This window comes from Ailuropoda melanoleuca, chromosome 4 (assembly GCF_002007445.2).
Source record: "Ailuropoda melanoleuca isolate Jingjing chromosome 4, ASM200744v2, whole genome shotgun sequence".
Lineage (NCBI taxonomy): Eukaryota > Metazoa > Chordata > Mammalia > Carnivora > Ursidae > Ailuropoda > Ailuropoda melanoleuca.
This window is the reverse complement of record NC_048221.1, coordinates 106,252-131,116: the sequence shown is the minus strand read 5'-3', so window position 1 is coordinate 131,116 and position 24,865 is coordinate 106,252. Positions and strand designations below refer to the sequence as shown.

At 57.1% G+C, this 24,865-nt stretch overlaps 1 protein-coding gene across 1 annotated transcript in view; it reads left to right on the top strand.

The window, feature by feature from the left end:
* Nucleotides 1-24,865, top strand: part of SHC2 (SHC adaptor protein 2) — a 29,870-nt gene that overhangs the window by 305 nt on the left and 4,700 nt on the right. The window contains 10 exon segments of the mRNA XM_034657328.1: nucleotides 1-173; nucleotides 14,159-14,229; nucleotides 15,974-16,034; nucleotides 16,210-16,329; nucleotides 17,517-17,570; nucleotides 17,726-17,777; nucleotides 17,868-17,994; nucleotides 19,298-19,460; nucleotides 20,085-20,148; nucleotides 23,406-23,549. The exon segment at nucleotides 1-173 is cut by the window's left edge and continues 98 nt beyond it. Coding sequence (XP_034513219.1) covers nucleotides 1-173; nucleotides 14,159-14,229; nucleotides 15,974-16,034; nucleotides 16,210-16,329; nucleotides 17,517-17,570; nucleotides 17,726-17,777; nucleotides 17,868-17,994; nucleotides 19,298-19,460; nucleotides 20,085-20,148; nucleotides 23,406-23,549 — 1,029 coding nt within the window.

Genomic DNA, 24,865 nt, shown 5'->3' with positions numbered 1-24,865 from the left:
CCGCCCGGGCTGCCGGGGCCCGGGGACCGCGGGGCGCGCGGGGGGTGGCCGGGCCCCCGGACGCCGCCGCCGACGAGTGGATCCGCAAAGGCAGCTTCATCCACAAGCCGGCGCACGGCTGGCTACACCCAGATGCCAGGGTCCTGGGGCCCGGGGTCTCCTACATCGTGCGGGTGAGTGCGCCGGCCGGGATCCCTAGGATCAAGTCTTCCCCGGACTCCCAGCTTGGGGCTCCCCTCCCCCCTTCTCTTAGCCGCCCGGAACCTGAGAACCGGGTCTCTTCTCCATCCTTACTCCTCTCCCCACCACCCCAGACCCCCATCTCCAGCCTGCGCTGCGCTGGCAGCCCCCAACCGGGAGGCGCTGGGGTCAGGGTTCTCACGGCGTCACGTGGGGAGGGGCGGGGAGAGGGCGGCAGGTGGGTGGGAGACACGCATGCGCAAGTGAAACATTCTCTGGCTCCGTCGGAGGTGGGAGAGCAGTCGGTGGGGGGAGGACGTGGGTGGGCGTATCCTACCTCCCAGACCCGCATTAAAGCGTCTTCGCGGACCGCCGAGTCGGAACCTGCAGAGGCCTTGGCCAAGGTGGGGGGCACGGGGAAGGGGAATCTGGAAACGGGCCCAGCCAGACCGCAGGATTGGACGGGAGACTGCGGGACTCGGGATGTGGTGTAAAGCGAGGGGCCTTCTTTTATCCTGGTGCTTTATTGTGAACGTTTCGAACAGACGCAAGAGTCGGACTAATAGAGCACCCGGGTACTTGTACCCACGACTGTAAACATTTTACCTTCTCTGCTCAAATGTCCGTCCCTGTGTGGGGTTCTCGGTAAAGCACTGGAGTAAGGTGTTTCTCCGGACTGACGCTCGCTGCTAAGTGCTTCCGCCCGGGCTCCCGGGAAAGCCGTGCTCTTACCCGCAACTCATTGTTCCCTGGGAGAAATTACCAGACATTCCAAAATGTCATCGAACTCTGGCAGGATTCACGCCCCCTCAATTGGCTTTTTGGGACCGGGACCCTGCAAGTTAATGTGTTTGCATTTGGTTCCATGTCTGTTCCCTTTACAACTGTCCCCCACACCTCCTGTCCCCCCTCTCCCAAGCTGGGTTGAGTAGTGTCCCCTGGTAAATTCATGTCCATGGGCACCTGCAAATGCAGTCTTCTTTAGAAATAGGATCTTTGTAGACGTAATCAAGTTAAAATGAGGTCGTCCTGGAGTAGGCTGGTGTGGCCGTCAGAAGAGGGAAATGACACAGACACACAGGGAGAAGCCACATGAGGACAGAGGCAGAGGGTGCAGGGATGCTGGCCCGGGCTTGGGGGCCCAAGGGTTGCTGCTCTGCAGCCCCGGGAGCTGGAAGAGGCAGGAAGGACCCTCCCCTACAGCCTCCAGAGGGCGCATGGCCCTGCCTCCAGCCCGATTTCCTGCACCTGGGTCTCCAGAGCTGGGAGAGCATACATTTCAGTGTTTGTAAGCTGCCTGGCTGGTGATATTTTCTTACGGTGACCCCAGGAAAGTACTGTGTCCCTAATAGTGTCCACACCTTGAGTGTCCCTGTTCCGTGCCTGGTTCAGGTCTGAGCATCAGATCACAGGGGAGCCTGTGAGATGTTTAGAGCCTCAGGCCCCACCATGGACTTGCCAGGGCCATATGCTGCCCCACATCCTGGATCTGTCCCTTTTCTTGTGGGGTCTTTTAACTTAGTTCTTTGCCCTTTCTTTTCCTGAATCCTGGCAGTGGGTCTGCAGGGTCGACTGGGTTCAGGATTGGCCTTGTAGCAAGGGTATTTCATGGATGGTGCCACGGACTTCATAGCACAGGGGAAGCCATGTCTGCCCCTTGGCTGTGGGTGCGGGGTGGGGGTTAGAATGTCCAGAATTCAGATGCTTGCGCCGTGGGGTGCAGGCTGTTGGGTTATTCCCGTGATCATGACATTTTTGTCAATGCGGCAAATACTGAATGCACGCCCATCCTGCCAGGCGCTGACGACCTGGTGGGAAATGAGAAAGATCTGGTCCCTGCTTCTCCAGGGCTTAGATTGTAGAGGGAGACACTGACAGTCAATAAGAGAACAACAAAATGGCAGATCCTGGCAGGTGCTAAATTAAAACAAAGTGATGGCAGAGTAAGACTGGGTGGTTACTTGAGCGGGGGTAGTAGGGAAGGCATCTCTCAGGAGGTGACATTCAGACTGAGACCTGAAGCCATGAGGCCCCAGACATGAAACAACCGGGGAAAGAGAGTTCCAGGCAGGGTGCAGCAGGTGCAAAGGCCCAGTGGCAGGGAGCGAGCTTGGCATGCTTGGGTAACAGCAGGGGAGCCATGTGCCTGGAGCTGATGGAGAGAAGAAGGAGAGGAAGAAGAGACTTGTGGGCAAGCTTGGGTGTAGAGGGTTTTAAGCAGGGGTCAAAGGGTGGAGTTTGGGGTTTTGAAAGGGTCTTTCTGGGGTGGGGGCCAGAAAGGCAACACAGAGACCCAGGAGGTGGCAAGGAGAGATGACCTGGACCAGGGCAACGTGGGGGTGGAGAGAAGTAGGGAAACTTCCGTGGAGATGGAGCCCACAGGCATCTCTGACAGATGAAGGGCCCTGGCCTGAGCCCTACGGGGTCTGAACCAGCCTCAGTCCTCTGCTGTGTTGGCCTGGAAGCCTCTCCCTCAACCACATCACGACGGGTGTAGTGAGAGCCAGGAGCCCCCCTCTGGTTTACAGAGCAGCATGAAGTTGGGGCAGGGAGCAGATATACCCAATCACACCGGGCCTAGCCGGTCTGAGCAGGACTCGGCACACTAGGACCCTGGGACTACAAAAGAGGATATACTGTCCCCATTTCTGTAAGCTAGGGAAACCGTGGCACAGAGAGGCAGAGTGTGTCCGCAGATGCTGAGTAGAAATCCAGCACCAGGCCTGGAACTAAGGTTCCTCCCACGAGAGAGAGCCAGAACTCACCGCCATCTGTCAGATACCAGGGTGATTGGCAGACTGACAACCCCAGAGACGTCCCCGTCCTGGTCCCGGGAGCTTGGACGTGTCCCCTCACGCGGCAGAGGGGATCTGCCGAGATGGGGGTGACCCTGGGCTCCCGGGGGGCCCGGCGTCCTCACGAGGTCCTCACGAGAGGGAGACAGAGGAGGGGAGCCCCAGAGACGGCGGACCCCGCGCTGGTGGTGGTGAGGATGGAGGGGGCAGCACGGGGCAGGAAGAGGCAGGAGCCGGGTCTCCCTGGGCCCCGGGGTACCAGCCCTGCCCGCGCCTGGGTTTAGCCCTGGGAGGCCCATGTCAGGCTCCTGACTACAGAACTATAAGGGAATACATTTATGTTCAATTCGTGGTAGTTTGTTGTAGTAGCGAGAGGAAGCTGGTACGTCAGCCGGCTTCGCTCCTGGCATCACGGAACGATCCCTGTTGGAGGTGAGAAGACAGAGCCCTGGCGAGCGGAGATGGGAGCGTGGCGTCTGAGTTCTAGGCGCACAGTCCAGCACTGTGCGTGGGTCAGTGTGGATTCCCCTCACAACAGGTTGCCCACCCATTGTATAGACGAGGACACTGAGGCACGGCCGAGTGAGGAACCCACGGAGCCTCTCCTGGTAGGGATGGTGGCGGTCGGGGTGCCTCTGGCTGCATCACCCCAAACCCAACCCAGAGCTTTGAGGTAAAGGATGTCCATTGTCTCACGCGAGACGAGACCCCGGACGGCAGCTCTGTGGCCGCTTACCTCAGCAGCTCGGTGACCTCAGCGTGGACCCGGGCTCTGCTCATCTGTGTTGGGGTGACTAGTGTCCCCCCAAATTCATATCCGCCTGGAACCTCAGAATGTGATCTTGTTTGGAAACAGGGTCTTTGCGGATGTAGTTAATTGAGACGAGGTCACGCTGGAGTAGGTGGGCCCTAAACCCAACGTGTCCTTGTAAGCTGCGTGAGGACGCCTGGAGAAGGGGGCTGTGTGAAGAGGGGGGCAGAGAACGGAGTGACCTGGCTGCCCGTCCAGGGACACCAAGGACCGCCAGCGGGCTTCCCCAGGCGCTGGAGGAGGCAGGGAGGACCTTCCCTGGGTGGTCCAGCCTGAACACCTGGATCTCAGGCCTCCGATCTCCAGACTGTGAGAGAGTAAGCTTCTGTTGTTCCAAGCTGCCCGGTCTGTGGGGTGACAGCTGCCCCAGGAGGCAAGTATGCCACCCTTTATTTATTTATTTATTTTAAAGATTTTATTTATTTATTAGACAGAGATAGAGACAGCCAGCGAGAGAGGGAACACAAGCAGGGGGAGTGGGAGAGGAAGAAGCAGGCTCTCAGCAGAGGAGCCTGATGTGGGGCTCGATCCCATAACGCCGGGATCACGCCCTGAGCCGAAGGCAGACGCTTAACCGCTGTGCCACCCAGGCGCCCCAAGTATGCCACCCTTGACGTGAGTTCCCTCTCAGACCAGGTCCTCTCCTGGCTGTCCCATCATCCTACAGAAAAGAACCTTGTTCCCATGTTGGCCTTTCTTGAGCAAGTGAACCTTTCCCAGAAATGCCCAGCCAGCTTCCTCTCATGTCTCACTGGCCAGACTTGTGTCCCGTGGACTTTGCCTAAACCAGCTATGTGGTGAACCTAGATTGTCACTGCCCGAAGAACTTCCAGAGGTGGTGGAATGTTCTAGAGCTCTGCCGTCCACTGTGGTAGCCCCATGGGGCCACTGAGCCCTTGAAATGTGGCTAGTGCAATGAAAAAACTAAATTTTAATTTTAGTTAATTTAATTTAATTTTTGAAATCTTTTTTTTAAGATTTTATTTATTTATTTCAGAGAGAGAGAGAGAGAGACGGTGAGAGAGGAACACAAGCAGGGAGGAGAGGCAGAGGGAGAAGCAGGCTTCCCGCTGAGCAGGGAGCCCGATGCGGGACTCGATCCCAGGACCCTGGGATCATGACCCGAGCCAAAGGCAGACGCTTAACGACTGAGCCACCCAGGTGCCCCAACTTTACTTAATTTTGAATTAAATTCAGGTGGTCATATGAGGCACATGCCCACCCTGCTGGACAGCTCAGCGCTAGCTGTCCTTGATCTTCCGACCTTTCTGAAGGGTTGATGTCTGAGCAAAATTTTGCTATTAACAAAGGGAACCCGCACTGTGGACAAGACAGAATTGGCGTCAAGCTCTGTGGACACCAAACCTATCTTCATCCCACTCATACCATTTTGACTTATTGGACTTCTCCTTTTACAAAAATTCCACTGATAGGAACTTTCTGCTTTTTAAATTTTTAAAAAAGATTTTTTTTAAAGATTTTATTTATTTATTCGACAGAGATAGAGACAGCCAGTGAGAGAGGGAACACAAGCAGGGGGAAGTGGGAGAGGAAGAAGCAGGTTCATAGTTGAGGAGCCTGATGTGGGGCTCGATCCCAGAACGCCAGGATCACGCCCTGAGCTGAAGGCAGACGCTTAACTGCTGTGCCACCCAGGCGCCCCTAAATTTTTAAAAAAGATTTTATTTATCTACTTGAGAGATTGAGTGAGAGAGAGAGAGCAGGCAGAGGCAGAGGGAGAGGCAGACTCCCCACTGAGCAGGGAGCCCGATGTGGGTCTCAATCCCTGAAGCCTGGGATCATGACCTGAGCTGAAGCCAGATGTGTCACTGACAGAGCCACCCAGGCGCCCCAAGACCTCTCTGCTTTTTAAGGTGCGCTCACTCATGCCCTCTGACAAGCTCTCCAGGAATGAAGGTTTGTAAACTGTGCCCAGCTCTGCTTCTGGCGCCATGGGGCACAGAAAGACAGCGACCCTGGCCAGGTGGACTGGCTCTGGCTGGGGAGGGAGTGGAGCTCAAGCCTGGACACATGTCCGTGAAATGACTAGGACTCCATGCCACTCAGTTTTTCCTGAAGTGTGGTTTTCATACGCTGGTGATGTGCAAGGGAACTGTGGGAGGTTAACTGAGTAGAGATGTTTTTAGCTGAAATGCAGCTTATTCCTCAAAGGCAAGGGGTAGGATGTCTCCAGGATGACTTAATTCAGTGGCTTGACGACATCCCTAAAGACCTAGGTCTTTCCATCTTTTTGTGCTGCCATCTTCAGCATGCTGGCTTAGCTGCCCTCATGGTCACAAAATGGCAGCCACAGGAGCAGGCATCACATGGTGATCCAACCATGGCACTGGAAGAAAAGAAGACCATCCCTTCCTTAGTTCTCTTTGTAAGAGCTTGTTCAACATCCCCCCCCCCACCTCATTGGCCCCAAATGGCAAAATCTATTCATAGCAAGGGAGACGGGATTACCAAATTGGCTTAAGCCAATGATGAACGGTGTGTGGTGCCCAGACATCTGGGAACTTGTTATAAATGCACATTCTTGGGCTCCACCCCAGAGCTGCTGAGTCAGAGACTCGGAGGGGGGGGCAGCAGTCAACATTTCCAGGTGATTCCAACACCCATTAATGTTGGGCACCACTGGTTGAGGACAACTGCGTGCAGCCCTGGGGGATTAACCGTTACTTATGTATACCCAGCATTTTGTCGTGAAATGAGCTTCACATCTATAACACCTCCCTACACATTTAGTTCCCCTGAGAATCGATACCGTGTCGTAAAGCAGCAGTAAAAGGGACACACAATGACAGCCGTCCGTGGTGGGTTAGGCTATGTTTCAGTACCTAGATGTGTAGACGTGGCCCCGCAGACGCACAGGGACGTGGGCGGAAGCCGCGGCTGTAGACACAGGATGTCACTCCAGCAGCTCAAATGCCGTAGGCAACGTGAGATTCCGACCTAGCGCACAGCTCCCGGTAACGTCTGAGCTCACGGGATGAAGTCTCCTGTCGGTATGCACGAGAGTGTCACTGAAGTCAGTGTGTGTGAAGATCGTCCCGAAAAGTTAGACAGACTCGCCCTGTGATCCAGTCATCCACGCCTGGGTGCATATTCCAAAGAAGGAGAAGCAGGGACTCCAACAGGCACCCACAGCCCCGTGCTCACAGCAGCAGGAGTCACAGTGGCTAAGATGGGGGTGGGGGGAGGCATCCCAGGTGTCCACCTGCAGAGGAAGGACACACGGCAGGGTCCGTCCACGCGCTGGACACGACCTGGCCCTAGAACGGAAGGGACCCTGACACCGGCCACGACGTGGACGGACCCTGAGGACACCGGGTTCAGCGAGAGCCAGACCCAGAAGGACACATCCCGCAGGACCCCACTCCCAGGGGGTCCCCAGAGGAGTCCCGTCCACACAGACAGAGAGGAGCTGGTGGGAGCCAGGGCTGGGGAGTCCGTGCTTCCTGGGGACAGCGTCTCTGTGTGGGGAGACGGAACGTTCTGGAGACGGGGCGGGGGTGGCTGCAGGATGGGGTGAGCGTGCCTCGTGCGAGGGTTACAGTGGTGAATCTCGTGCACTCTACGACAGTTAGAAAGTCAACAGAAATTGCCCCACTGCCCCGTGTTATGGGGGAAATGAGTTAGACCGGGGGCATGGTGATCATACAGGGCTTCCCACATACACGAGTGCCCGGCAGGTTGCTCTGAAGTCCCTGGGGACCTGGGACCGTTGGCATCAATGTGAGACTCCCGGTGCTAAGAGCGGGGCACCCCGCTCTCGGGAGAGCGTGTGCTGTGCTCTTGTAGCTGTCTCCTGGCGTGTGTGTGACTGGTGTTAGCTCACGATTGGGTTCAGGTTGTGCATTCTGGGCAGGCTGTCTTCCCCGTTCAGCAAAGCGAGAGGCGGGGATGGATGCCAGGCCTGATACAGGTTCCGGAAACTTGGGTCACTTGCTGTATTGGTAAGAATGGTGTTCCCCCAAATTCATGTCTACTGGAACCTCAGAATGTGACTTTATTTGGAAATAGGGTCTTTGCAGATGTAATCTGGTGACAATGAGGCCACCCTAGGTTAGGATGGGCTGTAAATCTGTTATTTTAGAGACAGAGAAAGCAGGGGGAGAGGCAGAGGGAGAGGGAGAGAGTCTCCAGCAGATTTCCCGCTGAGCGTGGAGCCAGAAGCAGGACTCCACCCCACGACCCTGAGATCATCACCTGAGCCGAAATCAAGAGTCGGATGCTTTGCCAATGGAGCCCTCCAGGCGCCTCAGATTATGCAAATCTAACAGGACTGGTGTCCTCCTAAAAAGAGAGAAATGTGTTGGGGCGCCTGGGTGGCACAGTGGTTAAGCGTCTGCCTTCGGCTCAGGGCGTGATCCCGGCGTTATGGGATCGAGCCCCACATCAGGCTCCTCCACTGGGAGCCTGCTTCTTCCTCTCCCACTCCCCCTGCTTGTGTTCCCTCTCTCGCTGGCTGTCTCTCTCTCTGTCAAATAAATAAATGAAATCTTAAAAAAAAAGAGAGAGAGAGAAATGTGGACACAGATGCACAGGAGAAGGCCCGTGACGACAGAGGTGGAGACGAGTGTGTGCCTGCGAGGTCTTCGGGCCACCACCGTCCCGCTGGAGGACTCGAGGGAGGGCCTTGCCCTGGAGCCTTCAGCGCCTGCGCCCACACCCTGGTTTTGGACCTTTAGTCTCTAGAACCAAGAGGGTGTCAAGTCCCGTTGCCGTCAGCGGTCCCGATTGAGGAGACCCACAGGCTGGCCAGGGTGACGTTTGTTCCCTTTATAGGTAGCAAGTCTCTGTGGGGAGATACTTTTTAATTTTGGGTCAGACCTTCAGAATTGAGGGATAACAAATGTAAAGCGTGTACGAAAGTCTCACGTTCATGGCAGGACGCGGTTTTGCTCACCAGGAGTGCGGCCTCTGCAGACCTCGCTGTGCGCGTGCCCCCCGCCAGGTGCCTGCAGCGTTCCTGCCTCCCCCCTGCTTCCCATAGACTGCTGTCTGCTCTGGAACTTCTCTGGGAAGGGAGACTGAGAGGCTGTGCAAACATCGGGGTTCCCAGCAGACTTCCACTGACTTGTCTTAGCAGAGATTGGACGGACACGTCCCATGATGATCGCAGCACGTGTAGTCTCATGAGGAAAACCATTAGGCCTCCAACCACAGGCTCATGGATGCGATAGGCAGCTTCCTCTTTTCCTCAAACAGATTAAAAAAATTAAGATAGAATTTAATACCATAAAATTTTCCCATCTAAATTGTACAGTTCAGGCGTTTTTAGTATATTTGCAATGTTGTGAAACCCTCACCGTGATCTAATCCCAGAGCGTTCCATCTCCCCCAAAAAGAAGCCCCGTCCCCGTCATCCTCAGCCCTCTACCCCCCATCCCCCGCCTCCACGAGCCCCCTTCCCGTCCGTGGAGGAGCCTGTTCTGGACGTGTCACACATGTGGACTCACACACCGTGGGGCCCTCTGTGTCTGGTTCCCTCCCTGAGCGTCGGGGGCTCGGGGTCCGTCCATGGGCAGCACGGGTGTGCGCCGCCCTCCTGCTCACGGCCGAGGGACGCTCCCGCGTGTGGGGAACCCATTATGTGGTCTGATCATCTATTGATGAAGACTTGAGTCATTTCCTTCCATCTCCTTAAAAAATAAACCCAGTTATGTTCATAAGTGGAGACTACCTGAAATAAAATGTTGAGCAGATAAGAGTCTGGGCCATAGGGCACAACGTAAGGAGGTCGGTAGGTGGTGGAGGGTATCCCGCGCTGGGAGTGCAGAGAGCTGAGCGCTCATTGGATCTCCGGCCTGGCTCGTGTGGGAACTTGGCTCCATTCTTCCCCTCTCCAGGCCTCAGTTTCCCCACGGGTTCATCAGCTCCTTCCCTGTAGCATTCTAGGGTGGGCTCTGGGCTGCCTCCGTTTCTGCGTGTGCAAAGGTGGGATACAGAGCCATTTGGGGTCTCCTCCTGACCTTCTGTATTAGTGTCCTGGGGCGGCTGTAACAAATCCCCACACACTGGACAGCTTAAATCAATGGCAGAGTTGTCTTCCCCGGCTCCCGGAGGCTGCAGGTCCGAGATGCAGGTGTCTCGGGGAGGGCTCCTGCTGAGGGAGGGTCATGTCCAGGCTCCCCCAGGTCCTGGAGGTGCCGGCAGCCCTCTGCTGATCGGTCACTCTGAGCTCCACCTGCGTCCTACTGGGATACCCGTCTTGGATTTAGGGCCTGTCCACAGGCTCTGGGGGTGAGCAGGTGGACAAACCCTTCAGCGAGGCAGCATCCAACCCACCACGGCTGGTGTCCAGTGGGTTGTGCATCCCTCTGGCAGACCCAAGGCTGAATCGGACCTCTGAGCTTTTTCCCCCGCCGTCTGTTTAAAAGTAAAAATTCAATTTCTAGTCAATATTTACAAATTAGGAGGTTTCGCACAAAAGCCCTGGATTTCTGGTGTCTTTTTTAAAAAAATCAGGTGTCTGGCAGCAGTGGGCCCCTCTGGCTTGGAATATGCAGTGTATGCCCCCCACCCCCATTTCTGGTCGTGCAGTGGTTGGACTCCAGAACCTGAGGGCATGGGTTCAAATCCTGCATCTGCCACCTACAAGCTTGTGTCTCTTATTGAACCTCCTTGGACCTGTGTTTCCTGAGAGGTGATAATTGTCAGTCTGGCGTGGGGATGTGGGTTGGTGCATTAAGAGGAGGTAATGTGTGCAGTATGCTTACGTGGTCAGTAGGGGCTGTCAGTGTGTGGGAGCTCACCCTGGCCATCTGCTAGCCTCCCCTGCCTTGCCCCGTTGGCACCTGAGTTTGCGGTCCCTGCTCCCAGCCCTCTGGGGTGGCCCCATTGCATCCCCTCTTGTGTGAGCTCCCATCTCTCCAGCGTGGTTAAGTTGTGCACCCCACCCTTTGTCCAAGCAGGGGCTGGGGGCTCACTGAGGATTCCGGCTGCATGGTTAGAAAGGACTGGACATTGAGTAGGGTGAGGCTGGGGGTGGTATGGGAATCAGAACTCCTCACCCTGGGCCTAGAACACCGACACCCACTCCACAGATGTGTGCTCAGCTAGACGGAAGACAGCTGTTGGGCAGCCAGCGTCCCACCAAAGCTGTCCTTTCAGTGAGAAAGTCCACTCCTGGGAGCAGGGACCACAGCAAATTCCCTTTGAGATCCCACATGTCTAACGAATGTCTGGCATGGAGGCCTGCCCATCCATCTGTCCATCTCTCCATCCATCCACCTATCCTTCCGTCCATCCATCCATTTATGTATCTATCCATCTATCATCTATCTTTGTATCTATCCACCCATCCATTCATCTGTCCACCCATCACCTGTTCATCCGTCCATCCATCCATCATCCATCTGTCCATCATCCATTTGTCCACCCATCCATCTGTCCATCCGTCCACCATCATCCATTTGTCCACCCATCCATCTGTCCATCCGTCCACCATCATCCATTTGTCCACCCATCCATCCATCCGTCCATCCATCACCTGTTCATCCGTCCATCCATCATCCATCTATTCATCTGTCATTCATCCATCCATCATCCATTTGTCCACCTACCCATCAATCTGTCCATCTGTCACCTGCTCATCCATCCATCCATTATCCATTTGTCCACCCATCCATCTACCTGTTCATCCATCCATTCATGGTCCATCCTTCTATCCATCGGTCCATCTCTCTTATCCATCCATTAATCATCTATCCATCCATTAGTCACCCATCCATGGTCGATCCATCCATCCATCCATCCATCCATCCATTATCCATCCATGCATCCATCTATGCATCCATCCATCCATCCATCCATCCATCCATCCATCCATCCATCATTCATCCGTTCAAGAGCTGAGACAGATCTGTTCACTCCCTTACTTAAAAGTCTCCCATGGCTCCCCAGTTTACCCAGCATGAAACCCAGCCCCTCATCACAGCCCTAGGACCCTGCAGTCTCCTTGCCTGTGCCCTGTCATCTTTCTTTGCTCCTTGATTCTCTGCTCTGGGTATACTGGAGTTAGTCTGTGGCCTCTTCATGCTTGTTCTCACTGCTGGGCCTTGTACTTGCCATTCCCTTTGCCTGGGTCTTTGCTTGGCTTGCTTCTACTCTCCCTTTGGTCACTATCTCAGTTAGGAGTCACCATGTACAAATCATCCCACAATCTGGTGCAGGACAACAAACGTTTATTATTTCTTTTGGCTCTGGGGGTCAGCTGGGGCTGAACGGTCTCTTTTTTCACATGGCCATTGGCCAGTGTCAGCTGGGATAATGGGGATGGGCCATGTTTCTGTCCTCATAGAGCAGGCTGGCCTGGCAGGGTCGCAGGGACCTGAGACCAGTGAGGGGACAAGCCGCAGGGCACAAGTGTCCTTTAGACCTTAACTGTGTCACCTTTGTTGACATCCCATTGGCCCAAGCAAAGTCCCGTGGCCAACTCAAGGGCTTGGATGGGGGGAGGAATGACTTGCAACCATGTTTTTGCTACTTAATGATAGAGCTTGGAGATAATCTCATACAAATACATAAAAACAATTGTCTTTTTTACGAATGCATACTCTTCCATTCCAAGAACCATGATTTGCTTGTATTTAGCAAAAAGACAGGGTACACAGTTAAATGAAAAGTTCCAATGAACACCAATAATTTTTGGTATAAGTATGTCCCATGCACTATTTGGGACATACTTATACTAAGACAATATTCATTGTTTAGGGGCAATTGGAATTGAACTGGGTCGTGTATTCAATCTCACACGACTGGATGAGTTGAGTTTTAGGGTGTCTCTAATTTCTTGCTTATTTGTTCAGTGCTGCAGGTCCTGGTGGGAAGGGAGGGTGTGTGCAAAAGGTGCACCTGAGGGGAGACGGGGGCGGGGGGGCAGGACTCACAGAGGAGGGCCCAGTGTAGGGAGCCAGCCCCTGGGGCCAGCACGAGAGGGAGCTTGGGGGCAAAGGGGGTGAGCGGGCGCTGACCCGCTGGGGCTGTTTGGGGCAGCAAACACCTGCCCACTGTTCCCTTTCTGGTCCTGCAGGCTCAGAGCCTTGTGGGGAGGACGGGACGTGGGCCACCCCGCACGGCAACTTGGGTGCACACCAGCAGCTCCAGGGCTGGTGCATCTGTGGGGCAAAGTCCTAAAAGTGGACTTTCAAGGTCAAAGTGCGTGTGTGTCTATGGTTTTTCAAAAAGCGAGGTAACATCTACGACAAAGTTAACTATTAGCCATTTTACTTTATTTTATTTATTTTATCTATCCTATCCTATCCTATCCTACTCCATTCTGTTTTTTTTTTAGGTAAGGTCTAGGCCCAACATGGGGCTTGAGCTCGTGACCCTGAGATCAAGAGTCGCGTGTTCCACCGACCGAGCCGGCCCGGCGCCCCAACCATTACGTATTTTAAAGTGTCCATAGAACTTAGTGGTATTTAGTGCATTCAGAAGGTCGTGCGACCATCACCACTATCTAGTTCCAGAACATTCCATCGTCCCAGAAAAGACGCGTTCCCAATAGCCGCCATCCCCTCTCCTCCCCCAGCTGCTGGCACCTGCCAGCCGCCTCTCTGTGTCTGGATTTGCCTGTTCTGGACGTTGCACACGCACGTTCCAAGTGTGTGCAGGAGAGGTGCCGTCACGAGGCTGTCGGCGCCAGCCACCCCCGCACACGGACGCCAGCTGGAGCGAGGCTTCCGGCCCGGGGCTGCTCCCTGCTCCCTGCCCTGGCAGCAGTCAAAGCGGCCTGGAGCTCTGACCTGTTGCCACCTCTGCTGTCCCTCAGTTTCGTCTACAGCACCTACAGCACCTTTCTGTGGGGATGGCGGCCTAGGCAGGAGCTGGCGCACTTTTCCTGGAAAGGGTCAGATAGTCAGTGCATTGGGTTTTGTGGGCCAGGTGGTTCCCTGCCTGTCTGCCTGCAGGCCCTGTGCTGGGCTTCGGGGCCACAGCAGTGAGCAAGGGCATCACCGTCCTGGTCCTCCTGGCACTCTTCACGCTCTAGTGGAACAGAAAGCGCGAGCCAACAGCAGACAGAGCCTGCAGGGATCAACCAGCTTCCAGGAAAACACTCGCTTGGCGTCAGGGAAGGCGGCTCTGAGGAGGTGACGCTGAGCCTCCAGATGGGAAAGGAACCAGTCTGCGGGTTGATAGGGAAAGGGAGCAGCAGGGACACAGCAAGTGCAAAGGCCCTGGGGCAGCAAGGCTGGATGTTGCCAAGCACAGGGGACAGGGCTTCAGCCCAGTGGGGGCAAGAGAAGAGAGTGAATCACTTGCTGGAGGAAGGGCTTGGGTTCACGTGTATCCCGACTCGGGCTCTTCTGGGCTGGTGCTTGGGGCCTGCCTGCTAACCGCTTGCTCTCCCTTCCCTTAGTACATGGGCTGCATCGAAGTCCTCCGCTCCATGCGCTCTCTGGATTTTAACACCCGCACCCAGGTGACCAGGTGAGCTTTTGAGACTGGCTGCTGTGGGGCTGGGGGCCGGGGGCCAGGGCTTGGGGAAGCTGGGGGAGGGCAGATGTGAGGGTCTGGAGAGGTGGTGCCGGCAGGCTCAGACAGTTTGTGCTGGGGATCCAGGATGACAGGTGCAGTGGCCTTCCCTCCTGCCGTACAGCTTGGGGAACAGTGTGGCGTGGACTTAGAATGGCTGTGGGGGGGCACAGGGTTCTGAGTCCCAGCTCTGTCCTGCCCTCCAGCTGCCCCTGCTCCCCAGACCCTGGGTTCTGTCTGTTAAGGGAAGAAGACACCTGGTCCCCTGCAGGGGTGCTGGGAGATGCCTCAGGAGGCCGTGGGACCCGCGGGCGCTGGTGGGCTCCCGGTTAGGACTCAGGTCAGGGCTGGAAGGGGCTGGGAGCCCGTCCAGGATAGGGATGGCATCTCTGGTGTCCTCCCTGCTTTTGCTGGCGCAGAGAAAGCAAATTGATCTCGTGATGCTCTGAGCTGCCAGGAGCCCTCACGAAGAGGCATGGTACAACCAGGGCTTAGACAGAAGGAAGCGACACCTTTTAGCACGTGAAAACTGAGTTAGTCCATTCACTAGACATAACGACACTCTACTGAGATGTAATTCACATACCAAACAGTTCACCCACTTAAAGTGCACAATTCGATGTGTTTGGTTTCTTCACAGAGTTGTGCAACCACTCCCTCCCTAATTCCAGCACATTCCATCAGCCCAAAAGGAAATCCCATCCCCATTAGCCATCACTCCCTGTCCCCTTCCCAGCCCCCGGCCCCCGTGAGCCCCCTTCCCGTCCGTGGAGGAGCCTGCTCTGGACGTGTCACACACGTGGACTCACACGCCGTGGGGCCTTCTGTGTCTGGTTCCCTCCCTGAGCGTCGTGGGCTCGGGGTCCGTCCCCGGGGCAGTGCGGGTGGGCGCCTCTCTCCTACTCGTGGCCGATCACATGCCCGTGTGTGGGGGACACGTGTGTGTGTCTGTTCACGGGTCAGTGGACCCTTGGCTGGCTTCCACCTGTTGGCGATTATTATGACTTGTGCTTCTGTGAACAGGTCTTGCGTGGACGTGTTTTCGTTTCTCCTGGGCGTGTTCCTGGGAGGTGGGAGGGGGTGCTGGGCTGTGTGCTGACCCCACGTCTCGCTGTTTGAAGAGCTGCTGGGCCATTTCCCCGGTGTGGCACTGTTTTGCCTTCCCGCCAGCTGGATGTGAGGGACTAGCTCCTTCTCGTGTCTCCGGCATTTTTGGGGGCCCAATATGGTCTGACCTTCAGGGTCCCGTGAAGTTCTAGACTCCCCGGGGGATTAGCAGTTTCACAGTGGTCTGTTCCTTACTGTCTGGGGGAGCCCAGAGCAGAGGTCACCCTCTCATGCCACAGATGGGGATCTTGGCTGGCCTGTGGCCACACGGAACTTGGGGTCCATGCCCAGGGGCTATGCTGGTGCCCCTGAATCTGACTCCTGTGGTTTGTGGTTGGGCCGTGGCCCAGAGATGCATTGTCACTGAGAAGGAGGCGCAGAGGGCCAGAGCCAAGGGCGGTGTGGGGGGGTATCTGCAGGTACAAATGGGGTGGGGGCGGATAGCCCCTGGTCCGTGGCTCTGTCCCTTCCTCCTCTTTCCAGACAGCCCAGCTTCCCTCCCTCCTGTGAGCCCCACACTCTCTGAGCTCCTGCCTCCTCCCCAGCACACGACCTCGAAGCTCATGAAACCCCCCCTCCCTCCCCCACACAGGGAAGCCATCAACCGGCTCCATGAGGCGGTGCCCGGCGTCCGGGGCTCCTGGAAGAGGAAGGTGGGTGAGGGGCTTGTGGTCCCCGAGTGGTGCTGGTGGGCGTGGTTGGAGCCGTGGGGACCGCCGTGGCCATCCTTGGACGCTGCCCGGCCGGAGCCCCTCTGCAGCCCCTCCTGCCCCGGTGCCCAGGCTCCCAGGCCCGCGGGCCCGGCACTGCCCTCTGCCCCGTCCCCAGGCCCCCAACAAAGCGCTGGCCTCCGTCCTGGGCAAGAGCAACTTGCGGTTCGCCGGCATGAGTATTGCTGTGAGCATCTCCACGGACGGCCTCAACCTCTCCGTGCCCGCCACACGCCAGGTGAGTGTCGTCACCGCATCTCCAGCCCACGCAGGGCAGGTCTGTGTGTGGACATGCTCACCTGGAGGTGTGCTGACACCCCACCCCGAGCCAGGAGCTGAGCTGCCCTCGTGGCAGCCACGGTCCGCATGAGGGGCTGGGTCGGCGAAGCTGCTGGACCCCACGACGCCCCTGCAGAGATTGACCCAGACCCGGTGTCTGCAGTGCCTGGGGGGAGAGCCCTGTCTTGAAATCTTCTGATGGAAACAAACCAGCAAAATAAGAGAATAATTACAAATTCCAAAAAGGACGTGGGGCCAGGCAAGGGGTGTTGTAGGTATGCAGCAGACACTGTGACCTAGCAGGGGCATCATGGAGGGCTTCCTGGAGGCAGCGATGCTAGCTCGGAGGGGGAGGTAAGAAGAGGACATCCCAGGCAGAGGTCCCCCTGTGGGGGGACAGAGCTGGAGAAGTCACAGCTCTAGGATTTGTCCAGAGAGCACCGTGACCCCAGGAAGTGCTGTGACCTGTGGCTGTGGGGGCGCAAAGGAGGGAGCCCAAGCCAGGGCATCTGTGGAGGACCTGGGGAGGCATCGGCTGCTCCCTGGGTCATGGAGGAACGTGAGCACTCAGGACAGCAAGGGATGGTGGCAAGTGAGCACACAGACGAACGTGGAAATGAGTGTGCAAATGTGCACACAAGACAAGCATGCAAATGAGGGATGCGTGTATAAGTGAACATGCAAATGAGCCAACATGTAGATGAGCATGCAAATGTGCACACAGGTGATGGTGTGGAGACTGGAGCGGCAGGTCCCACCTGTATCTCTCCCTGCCTGCAGGGCTGTGCTGGGTGTGCCAGACGAGTGTGCCACCCCTAGGTGTCTGTGTGAGTGGCTGTGTGGGCCCGAGTGTGATGTGTCAAGGTGTGAAGAGGGCTTGAGTGTGTCTGAGTGTGTGCGGAGTGGTTGTGTTCTCGGACCTGTCCCCGTGTGAGCATCTGTGCAGAAAAGTGTGTCTGTGTGTAACTGTGAGTGTCTGCATCTGTGGCCGCATTGTCTGTGTTGGGCACCACAAGTGTGCACGTGTGAGGCTGTCAGCCTGGGGGGCTGCCCGTCCAGCTGCGCTTCAGGTCCCCTCCCTGTGGCCCTGGCCTAGTGACCGAGCCCAGCCTGCCCCAGTGACCACGCGTATCTCTCTCCGGCCAGATCATTGCCAACCACCACATGCAGTCCATCTCCTTCGCGTCGGGTGGTGACACGGTAAGGCCAGGGGCTGGGGGTGGATTTCTGGTCCCCTCTGTCCCCTGCAGCCCTGAGAGCTCCTGTCCCCCGCACAGCTGGAGCTGGAGGCCGGCATCCCGGCCGGGCTGGCCCAGGCGGGTCCAGCTGATCCCTCCCCCGCCGTCTCTCTGCAGGACATGACGGATTACGTGGCCTATGTAGCCAAGGATCCCATCAACCAGAGAGGTGAGGTCCGGGGGTGGGGGGCGGGGTCCTGCGCTGCTGTGCCAGCCAGCCGAGGCCACGCGGACGCCACGTACCGAAATCCCTCCGCAGCCTGCCACATCCTGGAGTGCTGTGAGGGCCTCGCCCAGAGCGTCATCAGCACCGTGGGCCAAGCCTTCGAGCTGCGCTTCAAGCAGTACCTGCACAGCCCCCCCAGGGTGGTCGTGCCGCCGGAGAGGTACCAGGCCCGGCTCGCCCCGTCTTCCCGGAGATAGCGCGGCACCTGACCGGGGCCAGGGGCACAGGCCCCGTGCTCACCGCCCCCGCCCTGGGTGCCGGCTCCGCTTTGCCCCGTCTTTCCTCTGTGCGCCCCTGCGCACTCACGGCCGCCGGGTCTCCATTCCCTCGTCTGCAAACCCCGGATGAACACACCCTGCTCTGCCCTGGCCGAGGCGAGGCCTGGGGTGGGGGGGGGCGGGGGCGTCCGCGGCTGCTGTCATCCCGTCTGGGCGGGGGTGGCCCAAACTTCTGCAAAGGGCCAGACAGTCAGTGTTTTCGGCTTTGCGCCAGACCACCTGTCTCAGCCGTTGGCAAGAGCAGCCGTGGGGGATGCTTAAAAGGATCAACGGGCCGCCGGCCAGCAAATCTGTATTTATAGACGCTAAATTTTGAATTTCATGTAACTTTCCCATGTCACCAAATATTGTTCTTTGGATGTTCTCTGAATCATTTGAAAGTTTTGTGGCCTAAAAGAGAAGCAGCCATTCTTAGCTCCTGGGCCGCACGCGCACAGGCAGCGGCCAGATCTGTGGGGCCCCGCGCCCAGCTGCTTCATACACTAGGTAGGAATTCACTAGATGAGGTAACGAGTACACGGATGTGTTAGAAATGCAGGGATGTGCACGATAAGGAACAGGCAGAGTCTGCAGGGACAGACAGCCGCGTGAGTCCGCCGCACTGCCCCTCACCGCGTGCCTGGGCCCCCTCCCCCGCGGGTTTGGGCCTCCGTGTCTCTCTCTCACACACACACACACACACACACACGCACACACACCGGCGTCCATCCCCCGTGAGGCATCTGCAGCCACCCCTACCTCTCACGGGCTGTGGGGGGCCCTTGGTGCCAGCTGCTTCCCCTGTTTTGCTTTCAGGAGCCATAGGTGCCATTGCGGGGCCAGAGGGCAAGGACGGTGCAATGCTGAGGGCACCCCACCCTAGCCCCGCGGCACCCGACTCTGGGTGCAGCTCGGCCAGTGTGCTCTCTCCCTGGTCTCCCTGTGGGGGCGGACCGGCTGTCGTGAGGACCTGCTGTTAGCAGAAGCACTGGGAAGCGCACCACGTCCCCCTGCGGCCAGCGCTTCCTGGCACCTGCCCTCTGCCTGAGAGGAGCCAGGGTCAGAGTCCCCTAGGCCTGGCTTGTCCCACGCACCTGGCAAAGCTCAAGCCACAAGGCCTTGGCACACTCTTGGGGGGCCCCCCATTCTCTCTGCCCCCGAATACTGGGGTTCCTGCCTGTGCTCCCGCTTGCTGTCTGTCCCCAGGCTGACCAGGCCAGAGGAGTCGGCCTGGGGGGACGAGGAGGAAATGGAACACAATTACTACAACAGCATCCCGGGGAAGGAGCCGCCCCTGGGTGGGCTGGTGGACTCCAGGCTCACCCTAACTCAGCCCTGTGCCCTCGGGACCCTCGGAGCCCTCGGCCAGGTCAGCCTCTGTGGACCTCATGGGCGGGGGTGGGGGGTGGCAGGGCTGTCCCCAGGAGCTGACTCCTTGGGCCTTACTGTAGCTTTCCTTCTGCTTCTCTTCTCCTTGATCCTGGTGGAGGGTCTTGTGCCTGCCTTCCCCCTTCCCCTCCCTCCTTCCCCAAACCGCACAGAGCATCTGGCCCTACTCCAAGCTCGGGCACTGAGTAAATCATTGTATCAGCAGTTTCATCAGGGCCATGAAATGGGCATCCCGGGGCAGTGACAGGAGTATGTGACAGGGAGACTGACTCTGTGGTCAGGGGACTTTCAGGAGGAAGCAGTGTTGGAGCTGGGCCCTGCCGGGGAAGAGCTGCTGCCTGGGAGAGCAGTGCAGGGAAGGGCATCCAGGTGGAGGGAACAGCATGTGGCAGGGGGGCAGGAAAGGAGAGGAGAGGGCAGTGAAGGCTGCAGCGCAGGTGGGTGGGGGAACGAGGGCCGTTTCGGAGCCAGGGGCTGGGGCTTCCCTTTGCCTCTGACTGATGTCTCCAGCCATGCAGGAGAGTGGGGTGCTGGGGAAGACTGGGTGCTGGGCTGGAAAGGGCAGCTTGCACATGGCCAGGGAACCCCTTACTCTCTTTTTCAGGGGGCATCTCCTGCTCAAAGGGACACGCGCAGCCTGCCATGGGACCTGGGCCCGTCAGGTACTGGTAGGTGCCCTGGGGACTCGGGGGTGCCCCACCCCTCCCCACACTGTCTCTCTTTTTCCTTTTGCCTGTGAGACCAGGCTCACTTTCCATGCCCTCAGGAGATCTGACAACATCACTTTCTTTTTATTCTGCACAGACTAGTTTCATTGCGTTTTGGGGACAGATACTGCATTCTCATGGTTCAAAATGCCAGAGCATAAGAAGGCATCCAGTGAGAAGTCACTGGGGCACCCCTGTCCCTGTCTGCCTGTCACTCCCCAGTCAGGCCGCCACTGTCAGTAGTTACCAGTTTTCATTATTTTCCCGGAATTTTCCACGTATCCTCAAGCCAATTCAAACGCATGTGTCATTTTGCACGTTTTTGCAGCTGGTGGCGTGCTGTGCACACGTCCACCTCGCTTTCTCCAGGTCGCCGTCCATCCTGGAGCTCGTTCTGCGTCCGTGAGCGCAGACATCCTCATTCTTGTTTGCACGTTGGACCCTATCACCCTGTGAAGGATCTTTTCTATTTTGCCTCTACTTGACTCATAGGCATGTGGGTGGACCTCCAGGTGTTTGCTCTGACATAGCTGTTGCCCTCCCGTCAAGGTACCGTGGGCTTTTGTTTTAACAAAATGATTGAGTTCCCGCCCATGAGCATCTTCCTCCGTTACACATAATTACGAGTAACCTGCCCCCGCTCGCGGTCCGGGAGCACCCCCCCCCCGCCCCCGGCACATTTGTGTCTCCTTTCAGAATTGGTAAGAAGCAGAGATGATGGCCCTGGAGGCGTGCTGGTCCTTGCTCGCAGTGAGGTCCTTCTGAAGGGCTGCGAGCTCCCTGCCCGCCCCTCTTGCTGTGCACGGAGGGTCTTTCAGCCGTGTGTCTATACCGCGGAGGCCGAGCTGGGGCACAGCTGCGAGCAGAGCCTGTTCGTCGCACTACCGGCGGCTGTGAGGCTGTTCGCCCACCAGCCCTGCTGCACCTGCCTGTTCCCCCACAGCCTCGTGAACATCTGTGCTGGGTTTGGGGTTTTTTTAGATCTTCCCAAATAATCTGGGCATTTTCGTGACTGCCAGCACGGTGGTTAAAGACCACTTTTGTAGTTGGGTACCCAACAGGTGCCCAGCTAAGATCCGGCCCTGGTACCCGGGCCGACTGCCCTGTGTCACCCCGACTCCCAGGGCTCCCCAGCATCTCCCAGCCCCATCCTCTGCAGGAGCTGCCAGTGCTCCTTGTTATGCCTTCCCTGGTTTCCAGCCGAGAGCGCCTACCAGGCCATTCATGCTCCGATGGCCAGGAATTCTCTCTCTGGATTCCTACAACCCGGCTTCTTCCCTCTTCCCTGGCCCTGGCGGTGAGAGGCTGGGGAATCTGTGCCTCCTCCATGTGGCCCGGGAAGCCTGGGCTGAGACCCCTGTGCCCACATCAGCCACCCGGGGCCGGCACATTGTCAGCACTCATATTGAATCATAACTTAAAAAAAAAAGATATTTATTTATTTATTTATTTATTTATTTATTTCAGAGAAAGAGAGAGTGAGCACAAGTGGGGGGAGAGGCAGGCAGAGGGAGAAGCAGGCTCCCCGCTGAGCAGGGAGCCCGGTGCGGGACTCCATTCCAGGACCCCGGGATCATGACCTGAGCCGAAGGCAGACGCTTCACTGACCGAGCCACCCAGGCACCCCTGAGTCATAACTTTTGCCAGATACTCTTCTAAGGTGTTTTTTTTTTTTTTAAAGATTTTATTTATTTATTCGACAGAGATAGAGACAGCCAGCGAGAGAGGGAACACAAGCAGGGGGAATGGGAGAGGAAGAAGCAGGCTCATAGCGGAGGAGCCTGATGTGGGGCTCGATCCCGTAACGCCGGGATCACGCCCTGAGCCAAAGGCAGACGCTTAACTGCTGTGCCACCCAGGCGCCCCCTGTTCTAAGGTTTTAATCTTCAGCCTGACTTGTAAAGGAGCTACTCTTCTCTCCCCATTTCACAGAGGAAGAGGCTGGGGCACAGAGAGGTTAGCAGACTTGGCTGTGTCCACGGAGGGCCACTGCAGCTGACATGCGAGTTCACATGTCCACGAGGGGAAAGATGTAGTTGGCATAACTGTAGGGCCCTTGGGCTGGATATGGCCCCGCAGTGTACTGACATCATTATTTCTCTACCAAGGATTAAAAATGGTGATGTTTGGAAATGAATAGACAGGGGCCCCTGGTGGCTCGGTCATTAGTGTCTGCCTTCTGCTCAGGTCATGATCCCGGGGTCCTGGGATCGAGTCCCACATCGGGCTCCCTCCTTAGCAGGGAGCCTGCTTCTCCCTCTCCCACTCCCCCTGCTTGTGTTCCCTCTCTCGCTGTCTCTCTGTCAAATAAGTAAATAAAATCTTTTTTTAAAAATAGAAATGAATAGACAGTTCTGAGAAAAATGCACACGAATGCCCTTTGAACCTGGGAAGAGAAGCTCAACCTTGTTCAAAAGATGAGAAATGGAGGGGCACCTGGGTGGCACAGCGGTTAAGCGTCTGCCTTCAGCTCAGGGCGTGATCCCGGCGTTATGGGATCGAGCCCCACATCAGGCTCTTCCGCTGTGAGCCTGCTTCTTCCTCTCCCACTCCCCTGCTTGTGTTCCCTCTCTCGCTGGCTGTCTCTATCTCTGTCGAATAAATAAATAAAATCTTTAAAAAAAAAAAAGATGAGAAATGGAAACTAATGTCCTGCAGATGCTGTTTCTTGCCTCTCAGCCCAGCAAACCCCTGGCACCTGGTAGGACACTGTGGGCGAGGCCAGGGGACTGGTCAGGATCTGGCAGAATCCAAGTGGGGCGCCACAGGGACCCAAGTGAGAAATTCTTCCGAGGATGACTTTTGCCATCTTTGTGGCTTTTGAACCATGGCAATGCTTCACACACTCACAATTAAGAGGAGAAGAAAGGAAATCCTAAAATAGAACAGAAACAGAATCAAGTAACCCATGTGTCATGTGGATAACATACTTACAGGGAGAACAGTTTCATCGAGATTGTTTTTTGGATGTGGGCATTTAACATAAGCATGAGGCTTTCTGCCACCGTCCTGCCTGGTGGCACGGCCCCTCCCCGGGGCTGGCCCTCTATGCCCTGCAGCCCCTGGGTGGACGTTTATGGGGTCACTCCAGAGGCTGCTGCACAAGCCAGCCTACAGCTGCCTTCCTGGAGGGCGACAGGTGTGGGTGGGGCTCCCAGGTGGGGTCCCTGCTGCTCCCCTCTCCTGGGCTCTCCCCACTGACCCCCTGCTCTCCCCAGGCCCACCAGGGGATGGCTACGTGCAGGCCGACGCCAAGGGTCCCAGAGACTACGAGGACCACCTGTATGTCAACACACAGGGTCTGGACACCCCAGAGGCCCTGCAGCTGGAGGACAGCCCCAAGAAGGATCTGTTTGACATGCGTATGTGGGGGCCGCCCAGCCTGAGGGGGGAGGCCACGCCACTAGCAGCCCGTGGTCCGCTGGGGGCAGCCCAGCCTTCTTTCCCTTGGGACTTTGCAAGCTGGTGAGGGTGGGATGGGGGAACTCCCTAGCCTGATAGGGGAGGCTCTGGGGCCCCCCTCCCTGGGACTCTTCAGTCTCTTGGGGGTAACCCAGTTTCCTCTCTATAGGGGCCCCTAGTCTGGGGGAAGGGCCTAGCTCACACCTTGAAAAAGGGGCTAGTATGAGGGGAGAGGCTTAGGCCCCTCTTCTCTATGAGACTTCTCAGTCTCTCGGGGAAGGGTTAGCTCTTTCCCTCTGGGTCTCCCCCCGATGAGGGAATTTTAGCTCCCTCCCCATGGTTTGAGGAAGTGGGCCCCAACCCCTTCCACTGGGAATCCTAGCCTGATGGGGGAGGCACCCTTGGGGGGGCTGATGAGGCAGGCCTAACCACATACTGATGGAGTGAACCGCTGATGGGGGAGCCCTTTCCTTCCCTCCCTCTGGGAGACCCTGGCCTGAGGGAGGACTCGGTCGAATGGAGGAGGCTTGTGTCCCAAAACCCTCCTTATCGCCTATGCACAACACCAGTGCCACCCTCTTCCACAAGCACCATGGGGCTCTTGGCTCCGTCCTGGCCCAGGCAGGGTCATTTCTCTTACTTGGGATACCTCCCTAGTGGGAGATCCCCGAGAACCAACCAAGCCAGCTGGAAATTTCTTCCTTCACAAAGTCTGCCAAGCCCCCTCCCCCCGAATTTGATATGACATGAGCTAATGTCCATTGAGCACTCACTGTGCACCGGTCAGCGGACTAAAGGCTATGGCCCCTGCCGGCTCCTCACGGCAATCCTCGGATGGGAGAGGCGGTGCCCCAGTGTGTGAGCTCCTGAGGCCGGCTGTCCCCTTGGGGTGACCAAGTGGCCCAGCAACCCCAGCCAGGCTTCCATTGAAAATTCTGGGTCTGGGTCTGATTCGTCCAGCCTGGGTCAGTGGGGGGAGGGTGAAATGAAGATGTTGACTGGCCAGGCCTGGTCGCGGGTCCTGCTAGCTGGAGGCTGGGTCAGCCACACCTGGACCCCTGAAGGAGGCAGGCAGGAGGGATTCCTAGGAGCTGAAAGTGGAAGGAGCGTGGGGCACAGAACACAGGTGTGCCAGGGTCAGGGTCAGGTCTGGGGTTCTGAACTGTGCTGCACCACGTCCCATTTTCCAACAAGGAGACAGGGCCAGAGAGGGCGAGTGACCCGTTCAGTGTCACACTGGTGCTGGCCGGGAGCCTCAGAAAGCCAATGCAGACTG